General features: G+C 42.5%; 2 protein-coding genes across 3 annotated transcripts in view; one reads left to right on the top strand and one right to left on the bottom strand.

Moving 5' to 3' along the window:
* LOC115196724 (peptidyl-prolyl cis-trans isomerase FKBP8-like) overlaps positions 1-1,889 on the bottom strand; it is a 50,974-nt gene extending 49,085 nt beyond the window's left edge. Inside the window, exons 1-4 of one of the 2 annotated variants that reach the window (XM_029757593.1) lie at positions 1,705-1,889; positions 961-1,562; positions 424-593; positions 18-106 (exon numbers count right to left, since the gene is read on the bottom strand). In XM_029757593.1, the coding sequence (XP_029613453.1) occupies positions 18-106; positions 424-593; positions 961-1,423 (722 nt within the window). In that variant the 5' untranslated portion in view covers positions 1,424-1,562; positions 1,705-1,889. Of the gene's footprint in view, positions 1-17; positions 107-423; positions 594-960 lie in introns of both variants that reach the window. The other variant, XM_029757592.1, reaches the window with a different exon arrangement.
* Positions 1,890-4,700: 2,811 nt separating this feature from the next.
* LOC115196723 (RNA polymerase II elongation factor ELL2) overlaps positions 4,701-25,341 on the top strand; it is a 38,863-nt gene continuing 18,222 nt past the window's right edge. Inside the window, exons 1-4 of the mRNA XM_029757591.1 lie at positions 4,701-4,862; positions 8,282-8,329; positions 24,030-24,157; positions 24,836-24,996. Of these exons, the coding sequence (XP_029613451.1) occupies positions 4,725-4,862; positions 8,282-8,329; positions 24,030-24,157; positions 24,836-24,996 (475 nt within the window). The 5' untranslated portion in view covers positions 4,701-4,724. The remainder of the gene's footprint in view (positions 4,863-8,281; positions 8,330-24,029; positions 24,158-24,835; positions 24,997-25,341) is intronic.

The following is a 25,341-nucleotide window of genomic DNA, read 5'->3' as shown; positions in this document are numbered from 1 at the left end:
CTCCCAGCGGTGTTTACCTTCCCAGAAGTCCATAGGTGTACTGTGAATCTGCCAGCAGTAATGTGATCTCGTCCTGTTGCATGGCTATAGCACACTCCTCCAGGGCCTGTGTGTCAAAAAGCACTGTGTTACCCACAGCTCCCTCACTGTTAATGGTTTATTTGCACACATATGAAAATCCATTGATGAACAGTTATTAATTTACCTCGCAATCATTGAAACACTATAGAAATATAGAATACCAATGGACAATTTCCAATTCTGTTGAGTTATGGCTACACTGAGACCTATAGCTATCACATGTACATTCTCTGAAGGATAAGTCCAACCCCGTGTTATGTTTATGCAGTTGTGTGTGACAGGGTGCAGGACAGGTGTGTTGGAACCTGTCCTGTTGTCAATCAGAATGTCTTTAGGTCCCACCTGGTTGACATCTCCCTCTCCGATGACGAACACCAGTTTAGGGTCTTTCTCCACCACACTCCGATCCTCCAGCACTCCCTGCATTTTGACTGTGACCTCCTGACCCCAGGCTGGGTGCTCAGCTTTCTGGGGGCCAGGCGCCAGCACCTTCTTCCTCAACAGCCGGTCATCTGGGAGAAGGAAGGATCAAGGGACGGACAGAGAGAAGGAGGAGGGAGGGTGAAAGAGGAAGCAGAGGATTAATCTGCTTGTTGTTGATCAAAGAGGCACTTGGAGAAAACTATTAGGAAAGGGCATAATGTCGTGTAATACAGTTTAAATGAAACATAATTTCATTAATTAGATTGCCATGACCACGAAGAAACATGACTCAAAAAAAAAATCTGTAGAATTTGTTTGCAAGCAAATTACAGGCAGTGCCACAACAATTGACAAACAAATGTGTTTACAATAGAACAACAAAGTTTGCCATGAGTGCAATATTGCTTCAACAAACCAAAGTTTTATGATGATGACTGTATTGAATGAGTAACATACCTGTGATGTCCTCCCAGTCTTCAGCCAGGAACAGCTCCTCAAAGCTGGAGGAGATCCACTGCACCATCTCATGGTCTGGGAAGAGACTCTCCTCTGAGCTCTCCCTGTCCTCCACAGACTCTGTCTCGCTGAACCTCACTGTTTTTGCAAAACTGGGGGTCTTCTTCAGCTTCCTCTCTTCCACACAGGGGGTCTCTGTCTTCTCTGTGATAGGGAGGGTGTTTAATGTAGTGCCAGCGTTCCCTCCACCCTGGCATTCTATCCTGGGGTCTCCCCCCCCATGGGGCTCCGTATCTTCCTGCTGAGGTCCATGGGACAGTTCCTTCTCTTTCTGACTGTCCTTGTCACCAGGACCTGTGTAGGCCTCATTCAACTCTGGCTCATTGGTCTCCACAACCCGCTTCTCTTGCTCTCCAGGGCAGGGCTCTGTCTCCATCTCAATACAGGGAGCAATGGACACCATCTGTAAAGGCCTCCAAGAGATGAGCTTCCTCCGGCCTATCTATCCCCACGCTGCCTGCCTGGCCGGTTGGTTCTGTAGTGTGGAAGCAGTCGTTCGGTCTAGTTACAGCTGAGAAGTGCCTTCATCCATTAGCGGCGGTCTGTAGTTTTTATGAAAACCGAAATCCACATAAATTCCTGTTAAATCCAATTTAAAAACATCCATAACAAGCCCAAAATCCCAGTTGCATCAATTGTTTTCCAAGGCTTTGTTTTATCAACTAGAGCTATACACAGTCTCACCTCAATCTCCTATCAATCCTGCTACTCCTTGTTAGCCTACATATTCCAGAGAGTTAGGAGCAACAAGAAATTATCAATGGAAAGAAATTGTACAACAAATGAAGCACATTCGGTCAGCAGGCTTGTGCGGCTGTAAACTGTAGGATTAGAAGAGTAAAATCTAATCTTCTTGAAAGTCTGTAAGCTTCTTAATGACTTCATCGTGCTGCTCCATCATGCCGTTTCCATAAATGCTTTCCACCAATAAGATCTCAGCGACTGCCGTCTTGGGTTCAGTTTTGTTTTACTATGTGGGGCAAGATCTTATTTTCCCCTTTTAAGTAGACAAGTGTTAAGAGGGAGACCTAGAATGGCCCTGATGACCTGTGTGAGACGATGGGTGCTTTTTTTGAGTGGATTTCCCTTTAATATACTTATCAGCAACAATGTATGCACTTTCTTTCACTGATTTAATCCTCTAATACATTTGAAGGGAAAATCAATCAAACAGGAACATTTGAGTGGCACAATCTAGATATTACTATAAGATCTGGGGATAATATATTTCAACAAACAGAACAGGTTTTTCTAGGGTTGCCACATACCTTCTGTGGAAGAGGAACCAGTAAACAACACTTTCAAGACAAGACAGGGCTCGGTCCTGTAGTGACTAGAGTGTATTATCTTAATAACTCATGGCATGGCAGTCTTCAACCAATATCAGTATACACAGCCCTCAATTCAAAACGCACTCACAATTTAATTGAAAACAGCTTTTGTTTTGAAACAATGACACAAATGTTTGTTGTGTGCATTATTTGGAGTGTCTGTTAGATATCCCTTGGCACTGTGTCAACATAATATAAAATATTTGTTTTATTAATTCAGATAAAGTTACTGAGATATTGCAGTAATTGTATACAGTTATTAAAAGCTGCTTTTTTGAGTGTGTGTCATTGCTGTTTCTGGTCATGTCGCAACAGGAAAAGTGAAACAAAAATATTCAGACTGTCATGTCTAAACTTAAGACCACTTTCCCAATTTGACTGAAGGTAAAATGAGCCATTCAGTGAATTTTTTTAAAATTGTTTATTATTTCACCTTTATTTAACCAGGTAGGCTAGTTGAGAACAAGTTCTGATTTACAACTGCGACCTGGCCAAGATAAAGCAAAGCAGTGTGACACAAACAACACAGAGTTAGTTACACATGGGATAAACAAACGTACAGTCAATAACACAATATAAAAATCTATATACAGTGTGTGCAAATGTAGTAAGATTAGGGAGGTAAGGCAATAAATAGGCCATAGTGGCGAAGTAATTACAATTTAGCAATTAAACACTGGAGTGATAGATGTGCAGAAGATGAATGTGCAAGTAGAGTTACTGGGGTGCAAAGGAGCAAAAAATAAATAACAATATGGGGATGAAGTAGTTGGGTGGGCTATTTACAGATGGGCTGTGTACAGGTGCAATGATCGGTAAGCTGCTCTGACAGCTGATGCTTAAAGTTAGTGAGAGAGATATAAGACTCCAGCTTGCTATGGTTATTTACCTGAAATGGGTATTGAGATAGACAGGTTTACACTTATAGCTGGATGTCTTGTTGTACCAATTCTGTATAGACTGATTTAAAAAATATGCAAACTATCTGGATGGAAAATCTCAAAATAATGTTAGATGAATGATTTAAATGACCACTCAATGGGGAAATGGTTATCTGAGTTAAACTAAATGCCCTAAAGAAAGCCAATGCCAAGTATCTACTTTTTGCTGTAATCAAATTATTTTTAATAGTACATATATATGTTTTTATGACCCCCTCTGTTTTAGCCCCAACCTCCTTAACACTGTTGCACTGCAAAACATCTTAGAGCGATTCACAGAAAGGACCCTAAACATGAGACTAACATACACCTGCACAAGAGCCACACTTTGCATTCTATGATTCCTTAATACCATCACTAGAGAGTTTGGATTTGGATTGTTAAATCTCCTGAGGTATATTATCCCACATAGTAGCTACAACCGACAAGAGCATTCACAGTGATAATCTTTAGGGTCTGAATTCAGTATTTCCTCTTACATTACTGTCATTAGACAGCATACTGCACTGTACACTATATATTTGCTGTGATAAGTGTTGTTGATATAGTCTGGTTCAGATAGTCATAGAGAATCTCAGACAGCCATATGGCAATTAAAGACTCCATTTGTGACTGTGAGAGAGCTCCTCATTAATCCAAGGCCCAAGCATCTTGACTGTTAGGGATTATGCCTTTAATTAACCCAAATTCCCTCGTTTTTCATCACTGTCCGTTTCACATCATCTGTCTGCGAGCACGGGATTGGCCAGATCAACAGAATATATTTTGGTATTTTTAATCTAAATTGTTTTTTAAAATATTTTTTTCTAGATTTCATATTTCCATGGTTTTCAATATGGCGATTATTATGACTTCAGGGCTGTAGAATAAATTGGATCCTAGGTTATAAATATATTTGTTTTTTATTACCCAATAGGGAGATGATATTATAATCATCATCACATGAAATATAGTAATAACAATGATTATGATTCATTATTATTTACAATAGAAGCATACCAAAACATAGCATTGTTGTGTCACACAAGCAATTTTCCAAAAGATTTTGGTGACATAGAGTCAGTAGGCTGATACTATATATTCAGCATTTTTTCTGTGATAGGTCTACCTCAAATTGCTTTCAGTCTATTAGGGAAAGGCTCTCTAGATGCGGGTGTATTTTAACAGAGAGCTTTTCCTCCTTTTCCTTCTCATTCAGTAGGAAGAAAAGACCGCCTATGCAAACATTCTTCTAAAGTAACCTACAGTATGACATTGTCATTGTAATATCAAAACAAAGACATGCAAAGACATGTACATGAAGTGTGTGAGTGTGAGTGTGTGTGTGTGTGTGCGTGTGTGACGTGATCACGGCAACGCATGCAACGTTAACTCCGCCTAGATCCAAGTGACGTTTCACAGAGAATGTCGCCAATTTACCTCAGTTGTAGACATGGCAGCGCTGAGACAGGAGCATCGGTATGGGCTCTCCTGTGCAAAAATCAACAAAAACGTTCCAAATAAAACTCTGTATCACGTCAAGCTAACTGATACCGCCATTCGAACGCTTGAAGCCTATCAAAATCTTAAGGTATGTCCCATCCGGTTTAAATTTGCTCTTGCTTGGGTGTTTGTTTAATTGGAAACTCCGACTATAGTCTAATCGCAATGAGAAGAGGTAGACCACTGGGTAAAAAGTTCCATCAAGTTCAAAAAGTGTCAGCGACCTAGTAGCCTATCGTTTATCGTGCTTGTTGTACACTGTGCGAACACTGTAGGCTATCTATGGTGTATTGATCGATGGCATAGTTTACAGTTTTAGTGGTCTATGGTTGTTTGATTATATGGGACCATAGAAGTTATGCCACAGCATCCAACACACAATTTGAGATTGCTTTGAAAATGTCCTCCGTTTGCTTTAACTTTCATTCGGGTGGTGCATGTTTGTAGTGTAGTCTATAGCCTCTGTGATCATTGATGTTTCGAAGTAACATCTTTTATGTGACTTAATAGTCCAAACATCTATTCGTCATTTAGAAACACAAAGAAATAATGCTTAGAGTTTGAAAATAAATAGCGTAAGACCATATTTATGCTCTCATCAGCGCTTTAACCTACCTGCGAATAATGGCACTCAACATTCATTGTAAAATTGCAAATCTATCCAGCAATCGTGTTACTTTAAAAGTAAAATAGCCTACATAAGCTCTCATGGTTTCTGATAATGTTGCAGTTTATCATTTTGAAAAATGTGTAGCCTAATAACCATATGCCTATGTGACATGGATAATATGCAGTAAGCATTTCTAAATAACTGTAGCCTAGCCTATGTGTTTTTTTGGAGATAAAAAATACCTTTGGTGCCTGTTGTCAGTGTTAGAAAAAGTACTCAGCTGTCATACTTGAGTAAAAGTAAAGATACCTTAATAGAAATTACTCAAGTAAAAGTCAAAGTATCTGGTTTTAAATGTACTTAAGTACAGTGGTGGAAAAAGTACTACATTGTCATACTTGAGTAAAAGTAAATGCTGTCAATTAAAATGCTTATATTAAGCAAACCAGATGGCACACTTTTCTTGATGTTTTATTTAATTTACGGACAGCCAGGGGCACACTCCAACACTCAGACACAATTTACAAACGCAGCATTTGTGTTTAGTGAGCCTGCCAGATCAGAGGCAGTAGGGGTGACAATGCGTTATATTGATAAGTGTATGAATTGGACCACATTGCTGTCCTGCCTGAGCATTTGAGATATAATGAGTAGTTGTGGGTGTCAGGGAAAATGTATGGAGTAAAAAGTACATATTGTCTTTACAGATACCCCCCCAAAAAACGACTTAAGTAGTACTAAGTATTTTACTTAGCCTACAACAGGCAGTTGTGTAGTAACTATGAAAAGTAGGGACAACTTGGATACCTCTATAGTCAATTGCTGTAAATCTGGACAGAAGTTGGATGGGGGCTCTGTCAGTTTCACCCCAACCCCCGAGTCCGTTGTTGTTTGTTGGGTGGCGGGCGGGCGGGCGGGCGGCAGGGAAGTTTTGTTGCTGTGCTCTTGGGCGTTGTTTTGCCCTTTAAACGTTTAGAAGCCCGCCCAATTCCAGAGATTATCGTCCATCAGGCAGTGTTAAACTATGGGTTGCATTTCCCAATGAAAATGCATGGCAACTCCCACACCTGCTGTAGTGACATGAATGTAAACAGATAGAACGTATATATGCAGGGGTCTGCTCTCTTTTCAATAGGCTTTTTTTCTAAGTCAAGTTTTTATTAACCAAATATGTATAACTACAGTGTGGGATTTAGTTCATCATGCTTCTTCACAAGGTTAAGTCAGGTCATTATCAGTTTCTGTGGGTTTCACTCTGTATGAGTAAATTAAGTGCCAGCCCGTAATGTTCATCATGCAACTGACCCATAAAACAAATGGATTCCTAATAAGCCTCCCCTTTAAAATACAACACGAGCTGTAGGCCTATTGAGCAATGACCAGAGGGAAAGAGAGCAGCATGATGACCTCTCCCAAAACCATCTACAATAGATAAACAGGCCTGTTGACCATGGCTGCAGCTGTACCTTTCAGATAATGGCTCTTATCTCTTGACCCTGTATCATGCTAGGAGTACCTCAGAGATAACAGTTTTTGTTCTCTCCAATGTTACATACTAGTCATATACAGGTACTGATCCTTCTTGACTGTTCAGGAACACTTGAAACATGCACAGTGTGGTCACCTCTTTACAGTTACATAAAGGCTTATTTGGAGGACAGCTTTGTACATGGAGGGCAGGTTTGTGCAAGTCACAGTACGGAGGAATGATAAAATGTATCTCACTTGTAAACAAAGGTAGAGTTAGTTCTTAAGCCTGCCTCTACCTTTAGTCATTTTGATGAGAAATCAGCTGAGAAAATGGGATTCTACTCTAAAAGCTTTGTGATGAGGCTTTTTCCTTGATTCTCTCTATCTCCCCTATCACTCTCTCTCTCCCCTCTCTCTCACTCTCTTGTTCTCTCTCACTTGCTCTGTATCTTCCCTCTCTCTCCCCTCTCTCTCTCTATTGTTCTCTCTCACTTGCTCTGTATCTCCCCTCTCACTCTCTCTCTCCCCCCTCTCTCTCCCCTCTCTCTCTCTCCCCTCTCTCTATTGTTCTCTCTCACTTGCTCTGTATCTCCCCTCTCTCACATTCTCTCCCCCCTCTCTCTCCCCTCTCTCTCTCCCCTCTCTCTCTCTCCCCTCTCTCTCTATTGTTCTCGCTCACTTGCTCTGTATCTCCCCTCTCTCACACTCTCTCCCCTCTCTCTCACTCCCCTCCCCTCTCTCACTCTCTCTCCCCTCTCTCTTGCTCTCTCTCACTTGCTCTGTATCTTCCCTCTCTCACACTCTCTCCCCACTCTCTCACTTGCTCTAGATCTTCCCTCTCTCTGACTCTCTCTCCCCTCTCTCACACACTCTCTCCCCTCTCTCTCACTCTCTCTTGCTCTCTATCGCCTTCCCTCCCTCCCCAATTTCCAATTGACTATGAGAACTGGTTGAGTGAAACAAGTTTTCTGTGCTCTAGATTGATTAATCAGAGACATTGCGGTGCAGATTAGTGGTGAAGCAACATTGATCTGTGCGACATTTTATTATTGAATTAACATTTAAGAGGTTGTACTTCGGTCATTGGGGCAAATAAGGGATGGGAAACTATAATTATTGTGATGGTTAGCTAATGGTATAATTTGCCCCACTGAACTAAGTAGCATTGTTTTAATACATTCTTATCTTGATGAATAAGTAATTATTGCTGTGGGGAAAATTGCCGGTATTGAGAGTGTAACCGCAGCAAATATATCTACTAGCAGAGCTTGACCAGATATGTCATATTTATTATTAAATAACAATATTTAATTTCAATATTTAATTTTACCTGATGTATTTTAGGTTTAATGGTATTTTATTTACCTGCAATGCTTGAGTCTGTTATATTACATGATAACCACTTTCCTCTTTTTGTCTCTCCCCAGGGATCCTTACCAAATCAGCCAGCAATTTGCTTCAAGGGGAGCCAGGGGGTAAGATGAATGTGTTTTTGCACATCCTTTCTAATGCTTCAGAAATTAAATGCTTTAATTAGTTCTGATTTGCCGTACAGGCAGCACATTGGTAACAGTTCCTCCACTGCATTTTTTATGAGACTCAAAACCATGGTTTGAAACAAGAGGGCAGTTCAGTTGCATGCATCCACTGACTAAACCCTGAAGGCCTGCCTGATTAGATTGCACATGTCGTGAGGATATTGTTCTATTGTTCAGCTGGTGGTTATTGTTGCCTTATAGAGATATACATTAAGAATGGAGCTGTTCTCACATTTGTCGTTATAAATATATTAAAAGCTTGACTGCCTTGCAAAGGGACTATCAGTGTTTAATGTGACCTTTGCATTTGTGGTATGTGTGAGTTTGGGTTTGTTATGCTTCAGCTTTCCATGTAAGATTTAGAACTGGATTCAATCAGTCACGCTACAGCAATGTTTATACAGAGTCTTTATTTACACAACTACAGTACTGCCAGTTATTCTGAAAACTGGAAGCATATACCTGGTATTCTCACAGTATTCCAGGACCATGTTTGTGATTTTTATCTGACTACACAGAAAAATATGTGATAATATGCTAATGCATAAATACTGCTAACCAGGTTTGTTTAATTGTAGCTATGTGTCATGTTATCCTTGATGCTGAGTGTAGTCAGACCTAGCACATAATCTACAGAAACACTTGGCAGTGAAAGGGAGAAGACATTCCTGTGAAGCAGCAGTAAAGAAAGATGCCTGTGTCCAACCAGATTAGCCGGGCACTAAAGCACCCTCCCCAGCGCTGCCTGCTAGCCTACTGCACATTTACTACACAATCAGCCCTGTCTAAAAGGAGCTGCTCTAATCCTTGCATTGACCAAAGTGACTTTGCTCTGTACACAAACGCTGGCCTGTGTGCTCACACAGGCCCTAAGAGAGGGTACACTATACCCCCAGGCTGCTAGCCAGGTTACTGGGTCAGGCTGGCAACTGAAAAGGCTTTGTTTGGAGAGGGGGAGGAGGTTGGGGAGGAGGTTGGGGAGTTGGTGAACCCGAGGGAGCCCCATGTCTCCACGCCTGTTGTCTCTGTGTAGACATGAAAGAGCTGAGATGAGGAAAGGGGGATGCTACGGCAGCCGTGGAGTTGTTCTCCCTCTGTCTGCACTGTTCCTTATGGCGCGTCATCAGAAAATAATAAAGTACTCTGATACAGAATGTAGCTTAAGTAAACACAAACATATGTAAGGCATATGCAAGCCAGCGAGTGTTGTAATTGAACATATGCAAAATCGAAGAGATGAATACGGATAGGTGACATCAGTCCTTCTGTTTAGCAATTTTGAGTGTGTGCAATTAAAGTATGCTTTAATCACTGAATAGGATTTTGTGATTATATCTTTGTTGGCACATTATATATTCAAATTGCTTTGGCGGAATTCAAGCATAGGCTCCCTCCCCCTCTGACAGCGGCCCCCTGCGCTGGCCGATTGGGCATTAATGAGCTATCTGCCGTTGGAGGGAGAGCAGATTAAGCTGTTAATGGGGGGAGGATGGTGGTGAATGTGGCAGACTGGGGTACACCAGACAGAGGGGGACCAATGGGCTCTAAGGTTCCTAACAGTACAGTCACAATAAACAGTGTCCTTACCCATCATATCTACAGCAGCTCTTAATATTTCAAAAACAGTGTTGAGTTATATCAATTTCCTGTACTCTTGAGCTGGTGACATCACCCCCAGCCCAAAAGAGATGTGAATGTAGACTAGTGGACGAGGAGCGGGTATGTGATGAGGGGTGATGCTTGTGACCAGTGATAGGTGGCATTGTTCTCTCAGATGTGCCCTACTGGTCCAATAGACTAGATGTAATGTAGTAAACAGAAATCCGGGTGACACTCAAATGATCAAATCGAAAATCAAATCAAATTGTATTTCTCACATGCGCCGAATACAACAGGTGTAGACCTTACAGTGAAATGCTTACTTACAAGCTCTTAACCAACAATGCATTAAAAAAAAAAAAGACCCCAAAAAATAAAAGTAACAAATAATTAAAGGGCAGCAGTAAAATAACAATAGCCAGACTATATACAGGGGGTGCTGGTACAGAGTCAATGTGCGGGGGCACCGGTTAGTCGAGGTAATTGAGGTAATATGTACATGTAGGTAGAGTTATTAAAGTGACTATGCCTATATAATAACAGAGAGTACAGATGTGTAAAGGGGGGGGGGTGTATGTAAGTAGTCTGGGTAGCCATTTGATTAGATGTTCAGGAGTTTTATGGCTTGGGGGTAGAAGCTGTTAAGAAGCCTTTTGGACCTAGACTTGGCGCTCCGGTACCACTTGCCGTGCGGTAGCTGAGAGAACATGATCACTAGGGTGGCTGGAGTCTTTGACAATTTTAAGGGCCTTCCTCTGACACCACCTGGTATAGAGGTAGTGTCTGGTTAGACTGTTAACTCTCCTTCCAGACTCACATTAAGCATCTCCAATCCAAAATGAAATCTAGAATCGGCTTCCTATATCGCAGCAAAGCATCCTTCACTCATGCTGCCAAACATACCCTCGTAAAAGTGAGTATCCTATCGGCGATGTCATTTACAAAATAGCCTCCAACACTCTACTAACAAAATTGGATGTAGTCTATTACAGTGCCACCCGTTTTGTCACCAAAGCCCCATATACTACCCACCACTGTGACCTGTATGCTCTCGTTGGCTGGCCCTCGCTTCATATTTGTCGCCATTCCCACTGGCTCCAGGTCATCTATAAGTATTGGTCACCATAGCAGCACCCACCCATAGCACGCACTGTATATTTCTCTCGTCATCCCCAAAGCCAACTCCTCCTTAGGCCACCTTTCCTTCCAGTTCTCTGCTGCCAATGACTGGAACAAATTGCAAAAATCACTGAAGCTGGAGTCTTATTTCTCCCTCACTAACTTTAAGCATCAGCTGTCAGAGCTGCTTACCGATCATTGCACCTGTACACAGCCCATCTGTAAATAGCCCACCCAACTAACTCATCCCCATGTTGTTATTTAATTTTTGCTCCTTTGCATCCCTGGATCTCTACTTGCACATTCATCTTCTGCACATCTTTCACTCCATTGTTAATGCTAAATTGTAATCATTTTGCCACTATGGCCTATTTATTGCCTTACCTCCCTAATCTTACTACATTTGCACACACTGTATATAGATTTTTCTATTGCGTTATTGACTGTACATTTGTTTATCCCATGAGTAACTCTGTATTGTTTGTGTCGCACTGCTTTGCTTTATCTTGGCCAGGTCGCAGTTGTAATGAGAACTTGTTCTCAACTAGCCTACCTGGTTAAATAAAGGTGACATTTTTTGGGGGATAAAAACACCTCTGTATACGTTTAGGGTCTACAAAACAGTAGGAACACCTTCCTACTATTGAGTCGCACGCCCTTTTGCTCTCAGAACAGCCTCAATTCTTCGGGGCATGGAATCTACAAGTTGTCGAATGGGTTCCACAGGGATGCTGGCTCATGTTGACTCCAATGCTTCCCACAGTTCAGTGAAGTTGGCTGGATGTCCTTTGGGTGGGGGACCATTCTTGATACAGATGTGAAACTGTGAAAAACCCAGCAGCGTTTCAGTTCTTGACACACTCAAACCGGTGCGCCTCTTACCTACTACCATACCCCGTTCAAAGCCACTTAATTATTTTGTATTACCCATTCACCCTCTGAATGGCACACATACACAATCTATGTCTCAATTGTTACAAGGCTTAAAAATCCTTCTTTATCCAGTCTCCTCCCCTTCTTCTGCACTGATGACATCAATAAGGGATCATAGCTTTCACCTGGATTTACCTGATCAGTCTGTCATGGAAAGAAAAGGTGTTCCTAATGTTTTGTAAACTCAGTGTACATAGCAAATATCTGGACTTAGGTCTGCCCAGCAGCTAACTATGGGGCTATTCTCATTGATGGACATTTAAGGAGAGGAAGCGCGAAGAGATTACACTTCACATAATATGTACGTAAACATTTCAATTTACATGCCATCCTTGCCTTACCTTTTGTTGTGGCTGGCTATGTGACATTATTGCTTGGCAGCTCCAAATTTACCGTAAATATCAGTATCACAGTAACTTAGCCAGTGGCCACTGACTAGCCAGTAAGCTTGCAAATGATTTAACAAAACATGCAACTTTTCCTCTAAAACCGATTAGCTACAATTTTGAATAATGCAACTAAACAATTCACAAGCCAGTGCAGACAAATAAAGGGTTTATTTTCTCATTTGTACACATATTAAATGTAGCATGCAAGACCACACAGCTAGATCGCTAGTAACGTTAGCATATTAAACATGAATGTTTACCCCTCTCATACGGACAGAAAATATCAGCTTCAGCCTATTGAAGCTACCTTATAACATGCCAGGCTTCATTTGATCAATATCATGGAAGGCATTATAGGACTGAAAACATTGATCATTTCCCTGGACATTGCTCACCCAAATATTTATATATTCTTAATTCCATTCCTTTGCTTTAGATTTGTGTATATTGTGTATATTGTTGTGAAATTGTTAGATATTACTTGCTGCACTGTTGGAGCTAGAAAGACGAGCATTTCGCTACACCAGTAATAACATCTGCTAAACACGTGTATGTGACAAATAAAATTGGTTTTGATTTGGTGAATTGATTAGCTTCTTGCTGCATTCTTCTTACCAGGAAGGTGGCTCAGAGCATTCAAGGGGGGAAAACACTGAGCTTCCCTTTTTTAAAGCTAAGGCAACAATTTCAGAAAGTAACAGGTGAAAACTTAATAAAAGTCTCAAATATAATGAAAATGTCTATACATTTCAGCTGTATTTTTGCTGTATGAATGTTGGGTTCAACGAAACAATTCTGTTTACACTGCACTGCTTAGAGGGGGGAAACTGTCGGGCGAGTGTTGTGTGCGACCTCCAAAGGTAGCGTTAGAGACGTGAGAAATACAGAAGTTTACATTACAGTAATGTCTCTTGAGAATCGATACCTCCCGACAATCTCTCAAAATTCTCCTTAATTCTCATCAATGAGAATAGATCCTAAGTGCTGTCTGGTGCTGAGAGGAGAGTAGAGGAGGTGTTAGGGAGCATTTTTCCCAGGGATCATCTAATGACAACTGTGTGTGGCTCAGCTAGACCCCCCCCCCCCCCACACACACACACACACAGGTCCCTCCTGTCTACCTCTCTGATTATTGTGCCGTTTCACCCTCTGCCTTGGCTGAAGCCTTGGGCGACATCAGGGCCTCCATCTCACATGCGGCTGCCCCGACCCTACCCCCACCCAGAGCGCTCCGCCTCTCCATCTCACTGCAAATTAGCTTTAGCGCTGTGTGTGTGTGTCGGTGTGTGTGTGTCGGTGTGTGCATGCCCGTCAGCTATTTTCCCAAAAGCTAATTAGAATAACAATAAGAGGAATACCGTCAGAGAGAGGTCCTTTCCCAGTGGCACAACTAGGTGGGGGGAGTCGTCCTTCAGGCACACGTCGCTCTATTCATCCAGATGTGTCAAGCTAGGAAAAAGGCTCTGTGTGCCCTGCGCATCTGAGGCCCACTGTTTTGACTGGCAAAGCTGTTGGCCCCAGTATTTTGGGATCACAGTATCTGAGGGACAAGCCTAATGAGACATCTCCCAGTCCAGGGAAGCCCGGCCCTCTTTCTTTAGCGAGCAGCTCTGATATTGAGAAAGCTAGTGTAGCTCTGAAGTAGGGATTCGAGGAGGATATTATTCCAAGTTACAAGGGCTTTTAGAAAGCACATATTTGCATGTTTTTGTGTAGTAATTAAGCATGTAACTTAACACAGATATGGAACTGGAGGTACGGAGTTCTGATGTTTTGATTGTTTGGTCATTGGACTGAGAACATGTTGATTCCCAGCAGCACTAATCTATCTGGCCTGGCGCCGCCACAGAGAGTGTGTGTGGTCACCTCTCCAGGATGACTAATAGATCCAGGATGTTGTAGTGCTGCTCACATATTAGCTCAACCAATATGTGTTTGTTTATTAGCGCATGTCAAAAAACTATTAGGAATATTGATTGACATACCCCCAGCCCCCATTGTTTATACTTGTACAGCTGTAGTGTTCTCCTTTCATTACATCAACAGTGATAGGAACATCAAGGCAGCTATTTATATCACATCACAGGAATAGGCTAAACCAAGGAGATCCTGTTGGATCTAAATCCATCTGTACACCAGTAAGCACTGACCCAGAAGCTACCTAGGAGGGTAATAACATCACTTTGAAATATAGTTTGTTTTTCTTCACTGAAAGCACTAGTGCAACAAAACGGACATCAGCGAGAGTGAAAAGCAGTATGTGATGTTAGAAAGAGCAATCCTCTGTTCCTCAGATCTTTCTGTTTGTCTGGTTGGTTGTTCGGCTATCAGCAATGGTCACTTTTCCTCAACTCTTCCCACGTCCATTATTTTTCCCAGCATTTAAAAATGCAGCACAACACAGGATACAAGCAACACTGCCTCTGTAAACAAAGATGGTTACGGAAGTGGAATGGTCAGAGGGGAGAGTTTCTGTCTGAAGTCTGTAGTGCTTGTGTTCTTTAGGGTTCAAATCACTAGAGTACTACAGACTGAGCTATTGTTGAACCTAAAGAAGAATAACAACCTCGTTGTTTACCAGATTTACAGTGGGAGATATACTGTACAGGAATGGAGGGGGTGAGTTACTGGACCATGTGTTTGCTGAGGTTGACAGATTAGCCCAGCCTCTCTTGGAGAAGGCACATTTTGATTTGGCATAAGAATCAATACCTTGGGGGATGCTGTAGCCAGGCCAATTGCCCACCCCCCTACTCCCCTCAACAACCCCCTTAAAACCGGCAACCCTCCTCTCTGTGGATCCCAAGTCTTTATCAACGGTAGGGCTGACTTGAATCGCAGGAACAAAAAGACAACCTCACTAAAAGCATGATTTAAAAGAGAGGTGATCTCATGCACTGTGTTCTATGAGTCATGGATCATACGGTAAACAGCGGGAGGATTGTGGAGAGCAGGAATTAATATGTGCCCCGGATTTCCCTGCGGCATCGTCTGCCTGTGTTGCCTTCTATGGTTGTCTGCATGTGTCATTGGAATAATGCCTTCCTCTTTAAACGTCACTTGTAAAGCTTCCTTTTTCTTTTTGACCAATAGTTCTGTGTGGAACTTTGAATGTCTTAGCAGTGTTTCCTTATAGTACACATGGATCCAGCGTGTGTGTATTGCTGTTTTGTGAGGAGATGCAGCGTGGCAGAGGGAGGGAATGCTGTTGGCCCCAGCTCTAATCCACCCCCTCCTCCTCCCAGAGTAGTTCTCTCTGTTCTGTTTGTCCCCTCATTGGGATGCTTTGGTGATCACCACATACCAGAGAGACAGGGTAAGAGAGGACTGTGGAGTACCGTCCCTCATGCACAAGCTGAGCTGGGAGTCACGCTGTGACGGTGCTGTCGTCCTAGCCCTCTCCAGCCGCCCGCCACACGTCCCTGCTGTTCATGAATAATCCAGGCTGGCCGACGGTCCATTACTCTCAGCTCTGTGGGGGAAGATGCAAGAACAAAAGACAGGCAGCTCACAGCAGCAGCCATGACTGAGCAGACTGGGTTAAGAGGACAATGGCCAGTAGTGTCAGTACAGACAAGGGCAGGAGGCACAGACTAGAGTAAATCACGTTCGTATATCTAGGCACCTGCTCCCATCACTGTGCTGCTATGCTAAATACCAGAGCTAGGATCTCTACCTGCTCGGTAATGTCTACAGACCAAAGAAGAAGAAAAAAACATCACCAAAGAAAATTCTGGCAAATTAGTTCGCAACGAGCCAAGTAATGAACGCAAGAGCAGTGACACAATTTCATGTTAGCAGGCAATAGTAACTAAATATGCAGGTTTAAAAATATATACTTGTGTATTGATTTTAAAGAAAGGCATTGATGTTTATGGTTAGGTACATTGGTGTAACGACAGTGCTTTTTTTGCAAATGCGCTTGTTAAGTCACCCGTTTGTCGAAGTAGGCTGTGATTCGTTGAGAAATTAACAGGCACCGCATCGATTATATGCAACGCAGGACACGTTAGATAAACTAGTAATATCATCAACCATGTGTAGTTAACTAGTGATTATGTTAAGATTGATTGTTATGAAGATAAGTTTAATGCTAGCTAGCAACTTACCTTGGCTTCTTGCTGCCCTCGCGTAACAGGTAGTCAGCCTGCCATGCAGGCTCCTCGTGGAGTGCAATGTAAGGCAGGTGGTTAGAGCGTTGGACTAGTAACCAGAAGGTTGCAAAAACGAACCCCCTAATCCCTCCTGAACAAGGCAGTTAACCCCCGTTCCTAGGCCGTCATTGAAAATAAGAATGTGTTCTTAATCTGACTTGCCTAGTTAAATAAAGGTGTAAAAATATATATATATAAATAAAAATTGGCAAATCGGTGGCCAATAATACCGATTACCGATTGTTATGAAAACTCGAAATCGGCCCTAATTAATCGGCCATTAAATTCCGATTTAATCGGTCGACCTCTAGTGTTAATGCTGTCTGTGCGTCAGAGGAGGAGTTTTCCATGGACACCAATGAGGGGTGCCCTTTGTCCTGCTCTAACAGCAGAGCCCCCACCAAGTTGTTCTGTTCCAGTCCAGTTCACACCTTACAACAGCCTGAAAGTATTTGACATCTCCAAACACACAGGGCCGGCCAGCCAGCCGGGAGCAGGCTGCAGCATATGTGCCTGGGCCCGGGGCCACAGTGGGGGTTATTGTATCTTCCCCCGCGCCCCATCGAGAAACTGTTCTGACAAGGTGCTGAGGATTGTCGATCAGTGTCATCCCAGCAAAATGGCATCAAACTGTCCAACTGCCAAGTTCAGCTCACAGGATGGACACTATTGGACAAAGCTGACTGACTCAGTCCTCTGACAGTACACTGCTCACTGACTCCCATTTGTTCTGTTGGGGAGTTTTTAGAATAATTTACATATGTTATCCATTCTTTCTCACAATTTGTTAGAATTGTCCTGTAACTTGTCTTGAGAGTATTGTACCAGGATTTCAACAAAATACATGTTGTGTAATATGGCATAGCTTACTATTTTAAATGTCCTTTGGAATGATCAGATAAAATAAAGAGTACAGACAGAAGTGTGATGCCTAATTCCTGTGGTTAGTGAATGCTAAATAGTGATTTGTTTCCTATGTAGGCCTAAGTAGTTAGTTGGAGGCATTGACCGCTGATGTTGATGTTTGGTTGAAGCGTGGCATATGGGTAGCTTAGGAGATGTTTGATCTTAGTCCTTCCATGTGACCTGCGGGGCTCCCCCGGCTTAACCAGAGATGGAAAGGGAAGGCTCACACTGCCTGGGGAAGACAGGGGCCCCTGAGGCCTGGGGGCCCAGGGCAAAGACAGTTTTATGGTGCAACCTGCCTGCCTACCTTGTGTGCGTCTGCTTTATGGAAATACACATCTCTGTTACTCACACTGATATTACACTTACCTGTCAATGTGGATGGTGGTTCTGGAACAGAAAGGGACCAAGGTAAACGTCATGTTAGATTTCAATCAGTTTGGAAAATGGGAACCCACAAAATATAGATTATTTTCTATTTAGTTTAAAACAAATGATCAATATTTCAAGAGTTTTGTTGTGATTAACATTTGTATAGATTTTTTTATAAATACACAAAAGCCTACAAATGTAGGCCTAAGCTTTTTCGTGTACCTTTTTCTATGAAGTATTTATTCGAAACCCTCTAGCGTGATTAACTGTCCTGGGAAATGTCATCTGAAGATAGGAGAAAGTGGCAGGTAGCCAGTTGATGATGGCACCTGTGTGCTCAGACAGAGCTTTTAATGGGAGTGCCTCATGCTTTAGGGCCCTTAAACTTCACACCAGGTACTGTAGGGGCTAAAAGCTGCCAGGGGAGATGGTTTCTCCCCCAGGAGCCAGGAGTGCAGAGCTGGGAACTAATGGGTTACATTACATATGGGTATGAAGATGGAGAAGAAAGCTGTGAATAAAATGGGGGCGCCCTCAAAATGGACTGACCTGAGTGACATTGATTAGGCGACTCTAACGCTTGGCTGGAGGGGGGTGCTCGATGCTTGCCTCGCAATGAGGGCATAGAAACCGAGGGAAGTGCTGGCGTTATGGGGGTTGGGGTTCTGGGGGGTGCGGGGATTGCACAGCTAAGACTGTAAACCCTGAGCTATGCTCTCCCTAGGGGCAGACAGGCTTTTGTTTATCAGCGTCTCCATTTGAAACAAGTCATTCTCCATTGCAATGCTGTCTGCCTTGACCTACTTCTGGAGCCTCTCTATGACTTGTTGCTTGTAATTTTGGTCAAGACCAAGTCTTGAGGTAATAGGTCCTGACGATATGGCTCTTCTGTTGCTGCTGTTTACTTTGACTCTTTTTTTGGTTGATGGCAGTTAATTAGCAGAAACCTTAAGCAGCCATTAGTGGAATCGTACCCCACCACTTCACAAAGGGCTGGACAGATATAGGTCAACATAACTAATGGTCAGTTTGATATCGCAAGTGTCCATGGCTTTGTGGGCAGCCTTGCGTTTTGTGTTCCGCAGTGTGGCTTGCATGTTGTGTGCTATAAAGAGAGCTGAGGCTGGGTGATGGGGGTAGGGTGCATAGCTCGCTGTGGGGTTTGGGGGGGGGGAGGGTGAAAGGGGAACTGTTTATTGGCTACAAGCTACAGAAGCTGCTTATTGCTGTACTGCATAACTGGGCATTTGTGGCGGCCAGAGTCCTGCCTGCCCCATCTACCCCCAGGCACTGTGCTTTCTGCCAGCCAGCCTGGAATCGATCACTTCCCAAATATAACTAAAGATACTGTTTCAAGGCCACTGACTGTCCTCTGTTTGTCTTATGGATCCTAATAAAATGAAAATATTACCATATTTTTTGGTCCTTTGTGTGTTGTTAGCCGTGTCACACTAGTCTGACACCATTAGGGAAGTGAAAGTGACTTACTTTCAGATGATTTGGCAACAATTTCTGAATTCTGAGTACTGTATGGCTGTGCACATAGTCAGTCAGTAATCATGCTGGGTCAAAAGAAGTAATCATTCTGTGGCCCATCTCTCTGCCCCTTTCAGGCAGTGTCAGAGGAAGGACCTAAAAATTGTCAAAGACTCAAGCCTCCCAAGTCATAGACTGTTCTCTCTGCTACTGCACTGCAAGCGGTACCGATGCACAAAGTCTGGAACCAACAGGACCCTGAACAGCTTCTTCCCCCAAGCCATAAGTTAATTAAATAGTTAACCAAATAGCTACCTGGACTATCTGCATTTACCCTTTTTGCACAAACTTTGTTTGACTCTTAACATACACTGCTACTACTGTTTACTATCAATCCTGTTGTCTAGTCACTTTATTCCTATTTATATGTACACATATACCTCAATTACCTCATACTCCTGCACATCAACTCAGTACTGGTACCCTGTGTATATAGCCAATTTATCGTTACTCACTGTATTTATTATCACTTTTATTATTATGTGTTTTACTTTTCTATTCCTCTTTTTTTCTTTCTCTGCATTGTTGGTAAGGGCCCATAAGTAAGCATTTCACTGTTAGTCTACACCTGTTGTTTAAGAGCACGTGATGAATAAAATGTAATTTAATTTGATCTTGTCCTCAAATTTCCTCTGCTTATTCAGAATGACGAAAGTTGGAAGAGAGGCATCGGGACAAAATGTCTTTTTACATAATATGTACATAAACTTTTCAATTTACATTAGCAATGGAATGTCCCATGCTGAGAGAGGGGATGACGTTCTTGCTTCGCAGCTCAAATTTACCGTAAATATCACAGTACCCACTAGCCAGTAAGCATGCAAACTATTCAACTAGCTAGCTATGCGAGCAACTTTTAATCTACCATATTGCACTCTTGATTAATGCAACAACACCATATTACACGCTTAAATAATGCAACAATTCACAAGCATGTGCATACGTCAAAATGGTTTATTTTGTCGTCCATCCACTCAGTAATTTAGTTGCAAAACAATATCACACCCAAAGTGGCACAGCTGCTAGCTAACGTTAGCCAACAACATCTGCTTCATCAAGTAACTTTAGAAAAGCAAGAATGTACGTTTACCCCTCTCATACAAATATAAAAGTACAGTAACATTATCATACAGAGTCATTAATATTATACAGCGATAAGTAGCTAGCAAGCTAAGCAAAATGTATGCATCTTCCTCACATATTACCAGGGGTGAAAGTTGAATTAATTTGTTCCCGGTACGGGACCTCCTATGTGTGTACACGCTTGTCAAACAGTCACTTCAAATGGCTCCTTTACTAGGCTACCCGTGCACGATCATCCACTCGCAACATATTTCCAGCCTCCAGTGGTGACTGGAAAGAGCTAGCTAGTTAGCTTCGTTAGTTAACATTGGCTGACGTTAGCAGTCAGATATATGAACCATAACTAGGTTGCTCACATAAAATGCAACTTTTATCAAAAACGATGGATTTTAGCACCCAAAGAAAAGCTCGCATTTACACAGGACAAACATGGGTACAAGGAAATCATTCAATAATGGACATTTTTACAAGTATCAACTCGATCTAGTCGGAGGTGCAGTCCACCCACACTCGTCACCACTCAACTTGATTGTACTTGTACATCTTGGAGTTGAGAAATTCGGCTACTTGCATTCTTACTAGCTTTTGCGTTGAAATAAATGACAGTGTTCTGAGATTCCCTTAAAGCTACGGTGTCAATTTCAGAGTAAACGAGTCTCAAATATAAGGGAAATGCCGATACATTTCAGCTGTTTAAAACACATTGCTCTGTTATTAAGAATTTTACTGTAGAAGCATTTGACTCCAGAAGACAATTCTGCAATGCTCGGAGGAGGGGGGTGAGCAAGGCTCGCCCGTAACCTCCGGAGGTGTATTACAGTTAAAGGTCTAGCTGAGGGTATTTTCTCGAAACCTCTAGGCAATCTCTCGTAGTGAGAAGAGACCCTAGGGCACAGGCTCAGCATCAACAAAACTGTCCATTTCAACTTGAATAAATGGACAGTCAGTGCCCAATGTTTTTAAGTACATTACAATGTCTTGGTTAATAACATTCTTTGTTGAATTGGCCATTTAGTGAAAGTAGGTTTTTAGGCCATTTAATGTAACTGATGGTGGCCCCATAGCTCTGTTGGTCGCCAGGGGAGCCCAGGACAGTACTGTATATGACACTGGCCACTATTATCCAGGTAGAGGGTTATGAATTCCTATTGGTAATGCCAGGATATTAGCCTCCCCGGTCCAATGGCTGACAAGAGGTCTTCATTTTATGAGCTAGTAAGTCCCACATGGCCTGTGTTATTGTCTTAGCCAGCTGCTTATTCAGGTCAATTTTATGACTTGAAAACTGTGGAGGGTCAAGCCCGCTCTCATATCAATACATTAAAATCTACTTTGGTCCACTAGCAAATAAACTTCTAGATTACATTTACTCCAATCACCCTCTGGTGAGATAAAATGTACTCATTAAATAAGTGTTGTTCCAAAGCAATAACATCAAAGCAGCAATGCTGCAAGGTTGATACAAGTGTGTCACAGAGTGTAACATGCAGAATACAGTAATACTGCTATAGGTAGATGATTAACATGGTGCTCTACAGATGGACACCCTTTACATTTTGTCTATTTAAGACTGTATTTATACATCTATAATTGGTGTTTTTGTGCACTGTGATTACATATTTATCTTGGGTTGTTTGAGGATAGCAGAGAATGTTAGTTTGGAGAGAAGATGGTTTTATATGGATGTACCAAGCACACAATTTTTAGACAAGAACGGAAAGGGTTTTTTAAAGACTTGTTTAAGACTTACCATTTAATAGTATAGATGTACTGTATGAATAGAAAGAATCTGTAAAAAAAAAATTGTAGAAACTACAGTCTACACTGTTCTCTATACCAGGATTGGGCTAGGAACAGCGATTTGAAAATTGATCAATTGAATTGCTCTGCAAGGACACAGCATTGAGTTAGCAGCTACAGAGGAACACTGTAATCGATAATACACTACATGTATATGGACACCTGCTCGTCAAACACCTCATTCCAAAATCATGGGCATTAATATGGCTATAACAGCCTCCACTCGTCTGGGAAGGCTTTCCACTAGATGTTGGAACATTGCTGCGGGGACTTGCTTCCATTCAGCCACAAGAGCATTAGTGAGGTCAGGCACTGATGTTGGGCGATTAGGTCTGGCTCGCAGTCGCCGTTCCAATTCATCCCAAAGATGTTCAATGGGGTTGAGGTTAGGTTCTTCCACTCCGATCTCAACAAACCAATTCTGCATGAACCTCGCTTTGTGCACCGGGGCATTGTCATGCTGAAACAGGAAAGGGCCTTCCCCAAAGTTGGAAGCACAGAATCATCTAGAATGTCATTGTATGCTGTTGCGTTAAGATTTCCCTTCACTGGAACTAAGGGGCCTAGCCCGAACCATGAAAAACATCCCCAGACCATTATTTCTCCTCCACCAAACTTTATAGTTGGCACTCTGCATCTCCTGGCATCCGCCAAACCCAGATTTGACCGTCGGACTGCCAGATTGTGAAGCTTGATTCATCACTCCAGAGAACGCATTTCCACTGCTCCAGAGTCCAATGGTGGTGAGCTTTACACCAATCCAGCCAACACTTGGCATTGCACACGGTGACCTTAGGCTTGTGTGCAGCTGCTCAGCCATGGAGACCCATTTAATTAAGCTCCTGATGAATAGTTAATGTAATGACATTGCTTCCAGAGGCTGTTTGGAACTCAGCAGTATGTGTTGCAACCGAGGACAGACGATTTTTATGCGCTTCAGCACTCGGTGGCCCGTTCTGTGAGCTTGTGTGGCCTACCACTTCGCGGCTTAACCGTTGTTGCTCCTAGTCATTTCCAGTTCACAATAACAGCACTTACAATTGACCGGGGCAGCTCTAGCAGGGAGAAACTTGACGAACTCACTTGTTGGAAAGGGGGCATTCTATGACGGTGCCACATTGAAAGTCACTGAGCTCTTCAGTAAGGCCATTCTACTGCCAATGTTTGTCTATGGAGATTGCATGGCAGTGTGCTCAATTTTATACACCTGTCAGCAATGGGTGTGGCTTAAATAGTCAAATCCACTTATTTGAACGGGTGACCACATACTTTTGTATATATAGTGTACTTTCGGAGAGCAGAACTACAGCACGGCTTTCAAGATGTGTGTTGATGTTTGGAATTAGATTGGAAAAGTGATATAATATGCCTAGTTGACTTTCAAATGCTTCAGATGTGGCTTCATTTGATATCACATTAAGCCAGAGGCTGCCTGGCTGCCACCCTGAGCAGTTGAATCATATGCAATGTCAGTAACCTCAGTGTTCCTATTTAGCACGTTTTGCTATTCAATTAAATGTGTAACCTAATTGATGACTAATATCCGGTTCATTCTTTACAGTCCTGTATACGTTAGTTACCAAAACTTTTTGGATCCTATGACGCAAACGCAAGGCATTTTATTTAGCATGTTTAGAATATGCAGACTGATGGCAGCGGTGAATATTCTAAAAATGATAAACATTTATAATTTTACACATGGTCCCCTCAGTGATCTAACGATCTCTCTGTGTCCCCTGACAACAGTACATCAAGATCCCCGCCCCGTCCCCAGATGCCTCGGACGCACTACGAGTCTTCTCCTTCTACCTGTCCAGTGATAGCAAGGACAAACCTCAGGCCAGCTTTGACTGCACACACCAGTATGTCTCAAGGTAAGCACACACCACTGTTTTCACAGTCAACCACAGCCAGTTCAGTCAGATTGTGACCACAGGACTTCTGAGACACTGCTCTCTCTTGCACTCTCTCTCCCATTGCCAACATAAGTAACCCTTGTCACAATGTGACTGCTTCAAATTACAGCTTATCCTCAGACAATTTTTCTTACCATTGCATGTATAATACAGTTCAGTCTTATTTTAGAACTACTCATAAACTCTGTCCTTTTGATTTAAGTACTTTTTGTTGAGCTCTTTTTTGTCTTTTGAGTTACTGTAAGCACCTATTTAGCATACTGTGTTGCTAAAGTTTGACAGTTGAGGTTGGTTGTCTCTAGACCTTTGACCTACACATGTCTGAGGACAGTGAGATCACAGTGTTTGGAACCATGTAGGGTTAGTTGGAGGGGTAGAGTTGTGATGCTCTGTTTGCCCTGCAGCTCAAAGTCTTGTGGCTTTACAATACTTCACTTGTTCTACAGCTTAATGCCTTAGCATAGGATGTGAGGAACAAGCATGAGGACAGAAGTCACAGAACCAGTCATGGGAGTGAGACACATGTCATATGTAGACAGAATCACACAAAACACATTTTCAAGAAATGCTGTATTGATTTGGAAGTAGTGTGAGACCTTTTACTGCTATGTGAGCCTGATCTTCTACTCACCTCAGGGAGGGCAGGGAGCACCTGGAGGGCCAGGGCAGTATTCAGGACAAGATCACTGTGTGTGCCACTGATGACTCGTACCAGATGACCCGGGAGCGCATGTCTCAGGTGGAGAAGGACATCATGAGCAGGTCGGCCATCGAGATCAAGCCAGGCTCCACACGTGGTAAGTCTGCAGTCAAAGGCTGCTTTTTCCTCTGCTGGCTGAGCTATGTCCAAACCAGCTTCACAAGGGCAAAATAATGGAGGTGTTTTAATGTTCTCTGAAAGCTTCTAATCCATCGCCTTTTACCATCTTGTCCTGCTGATAATTGCCATATGGTGTGGAAGTTATCGCATAGTTGATCAAAGTACTGGGTTGCAATTATTCATGCGACAGGGGAGGCCTCTTTTTCTTCTTCTTCTCCCTTCATTTAGACCAGATTGCTCAGGCACGCTGCCAACCTGCCTGCCAGCTCCATTCATGTGATTGAGTTTGCCAGAAGTATGCACTAACAAGTCTCATGCTGAG

This window comes from Salmo trutta, chromosome 7 (assembly GCF_901001165.1).
Source record: "Salmo trutta chromosome 7, fSalTru1.1, whole genome shotgun sequence".
Taxonomy (NCBI): domain Eukaryota; kingdom Metazoa; phylum Chordata; class Actinopteri; order Salmoniformes; family Salmonidae; genus Salmo; species Salmo trutta.
Note: the sequence above shows the minus strand (reverse complement) of the source record. Positions and strands in the feature narration are given on the sequence as shown.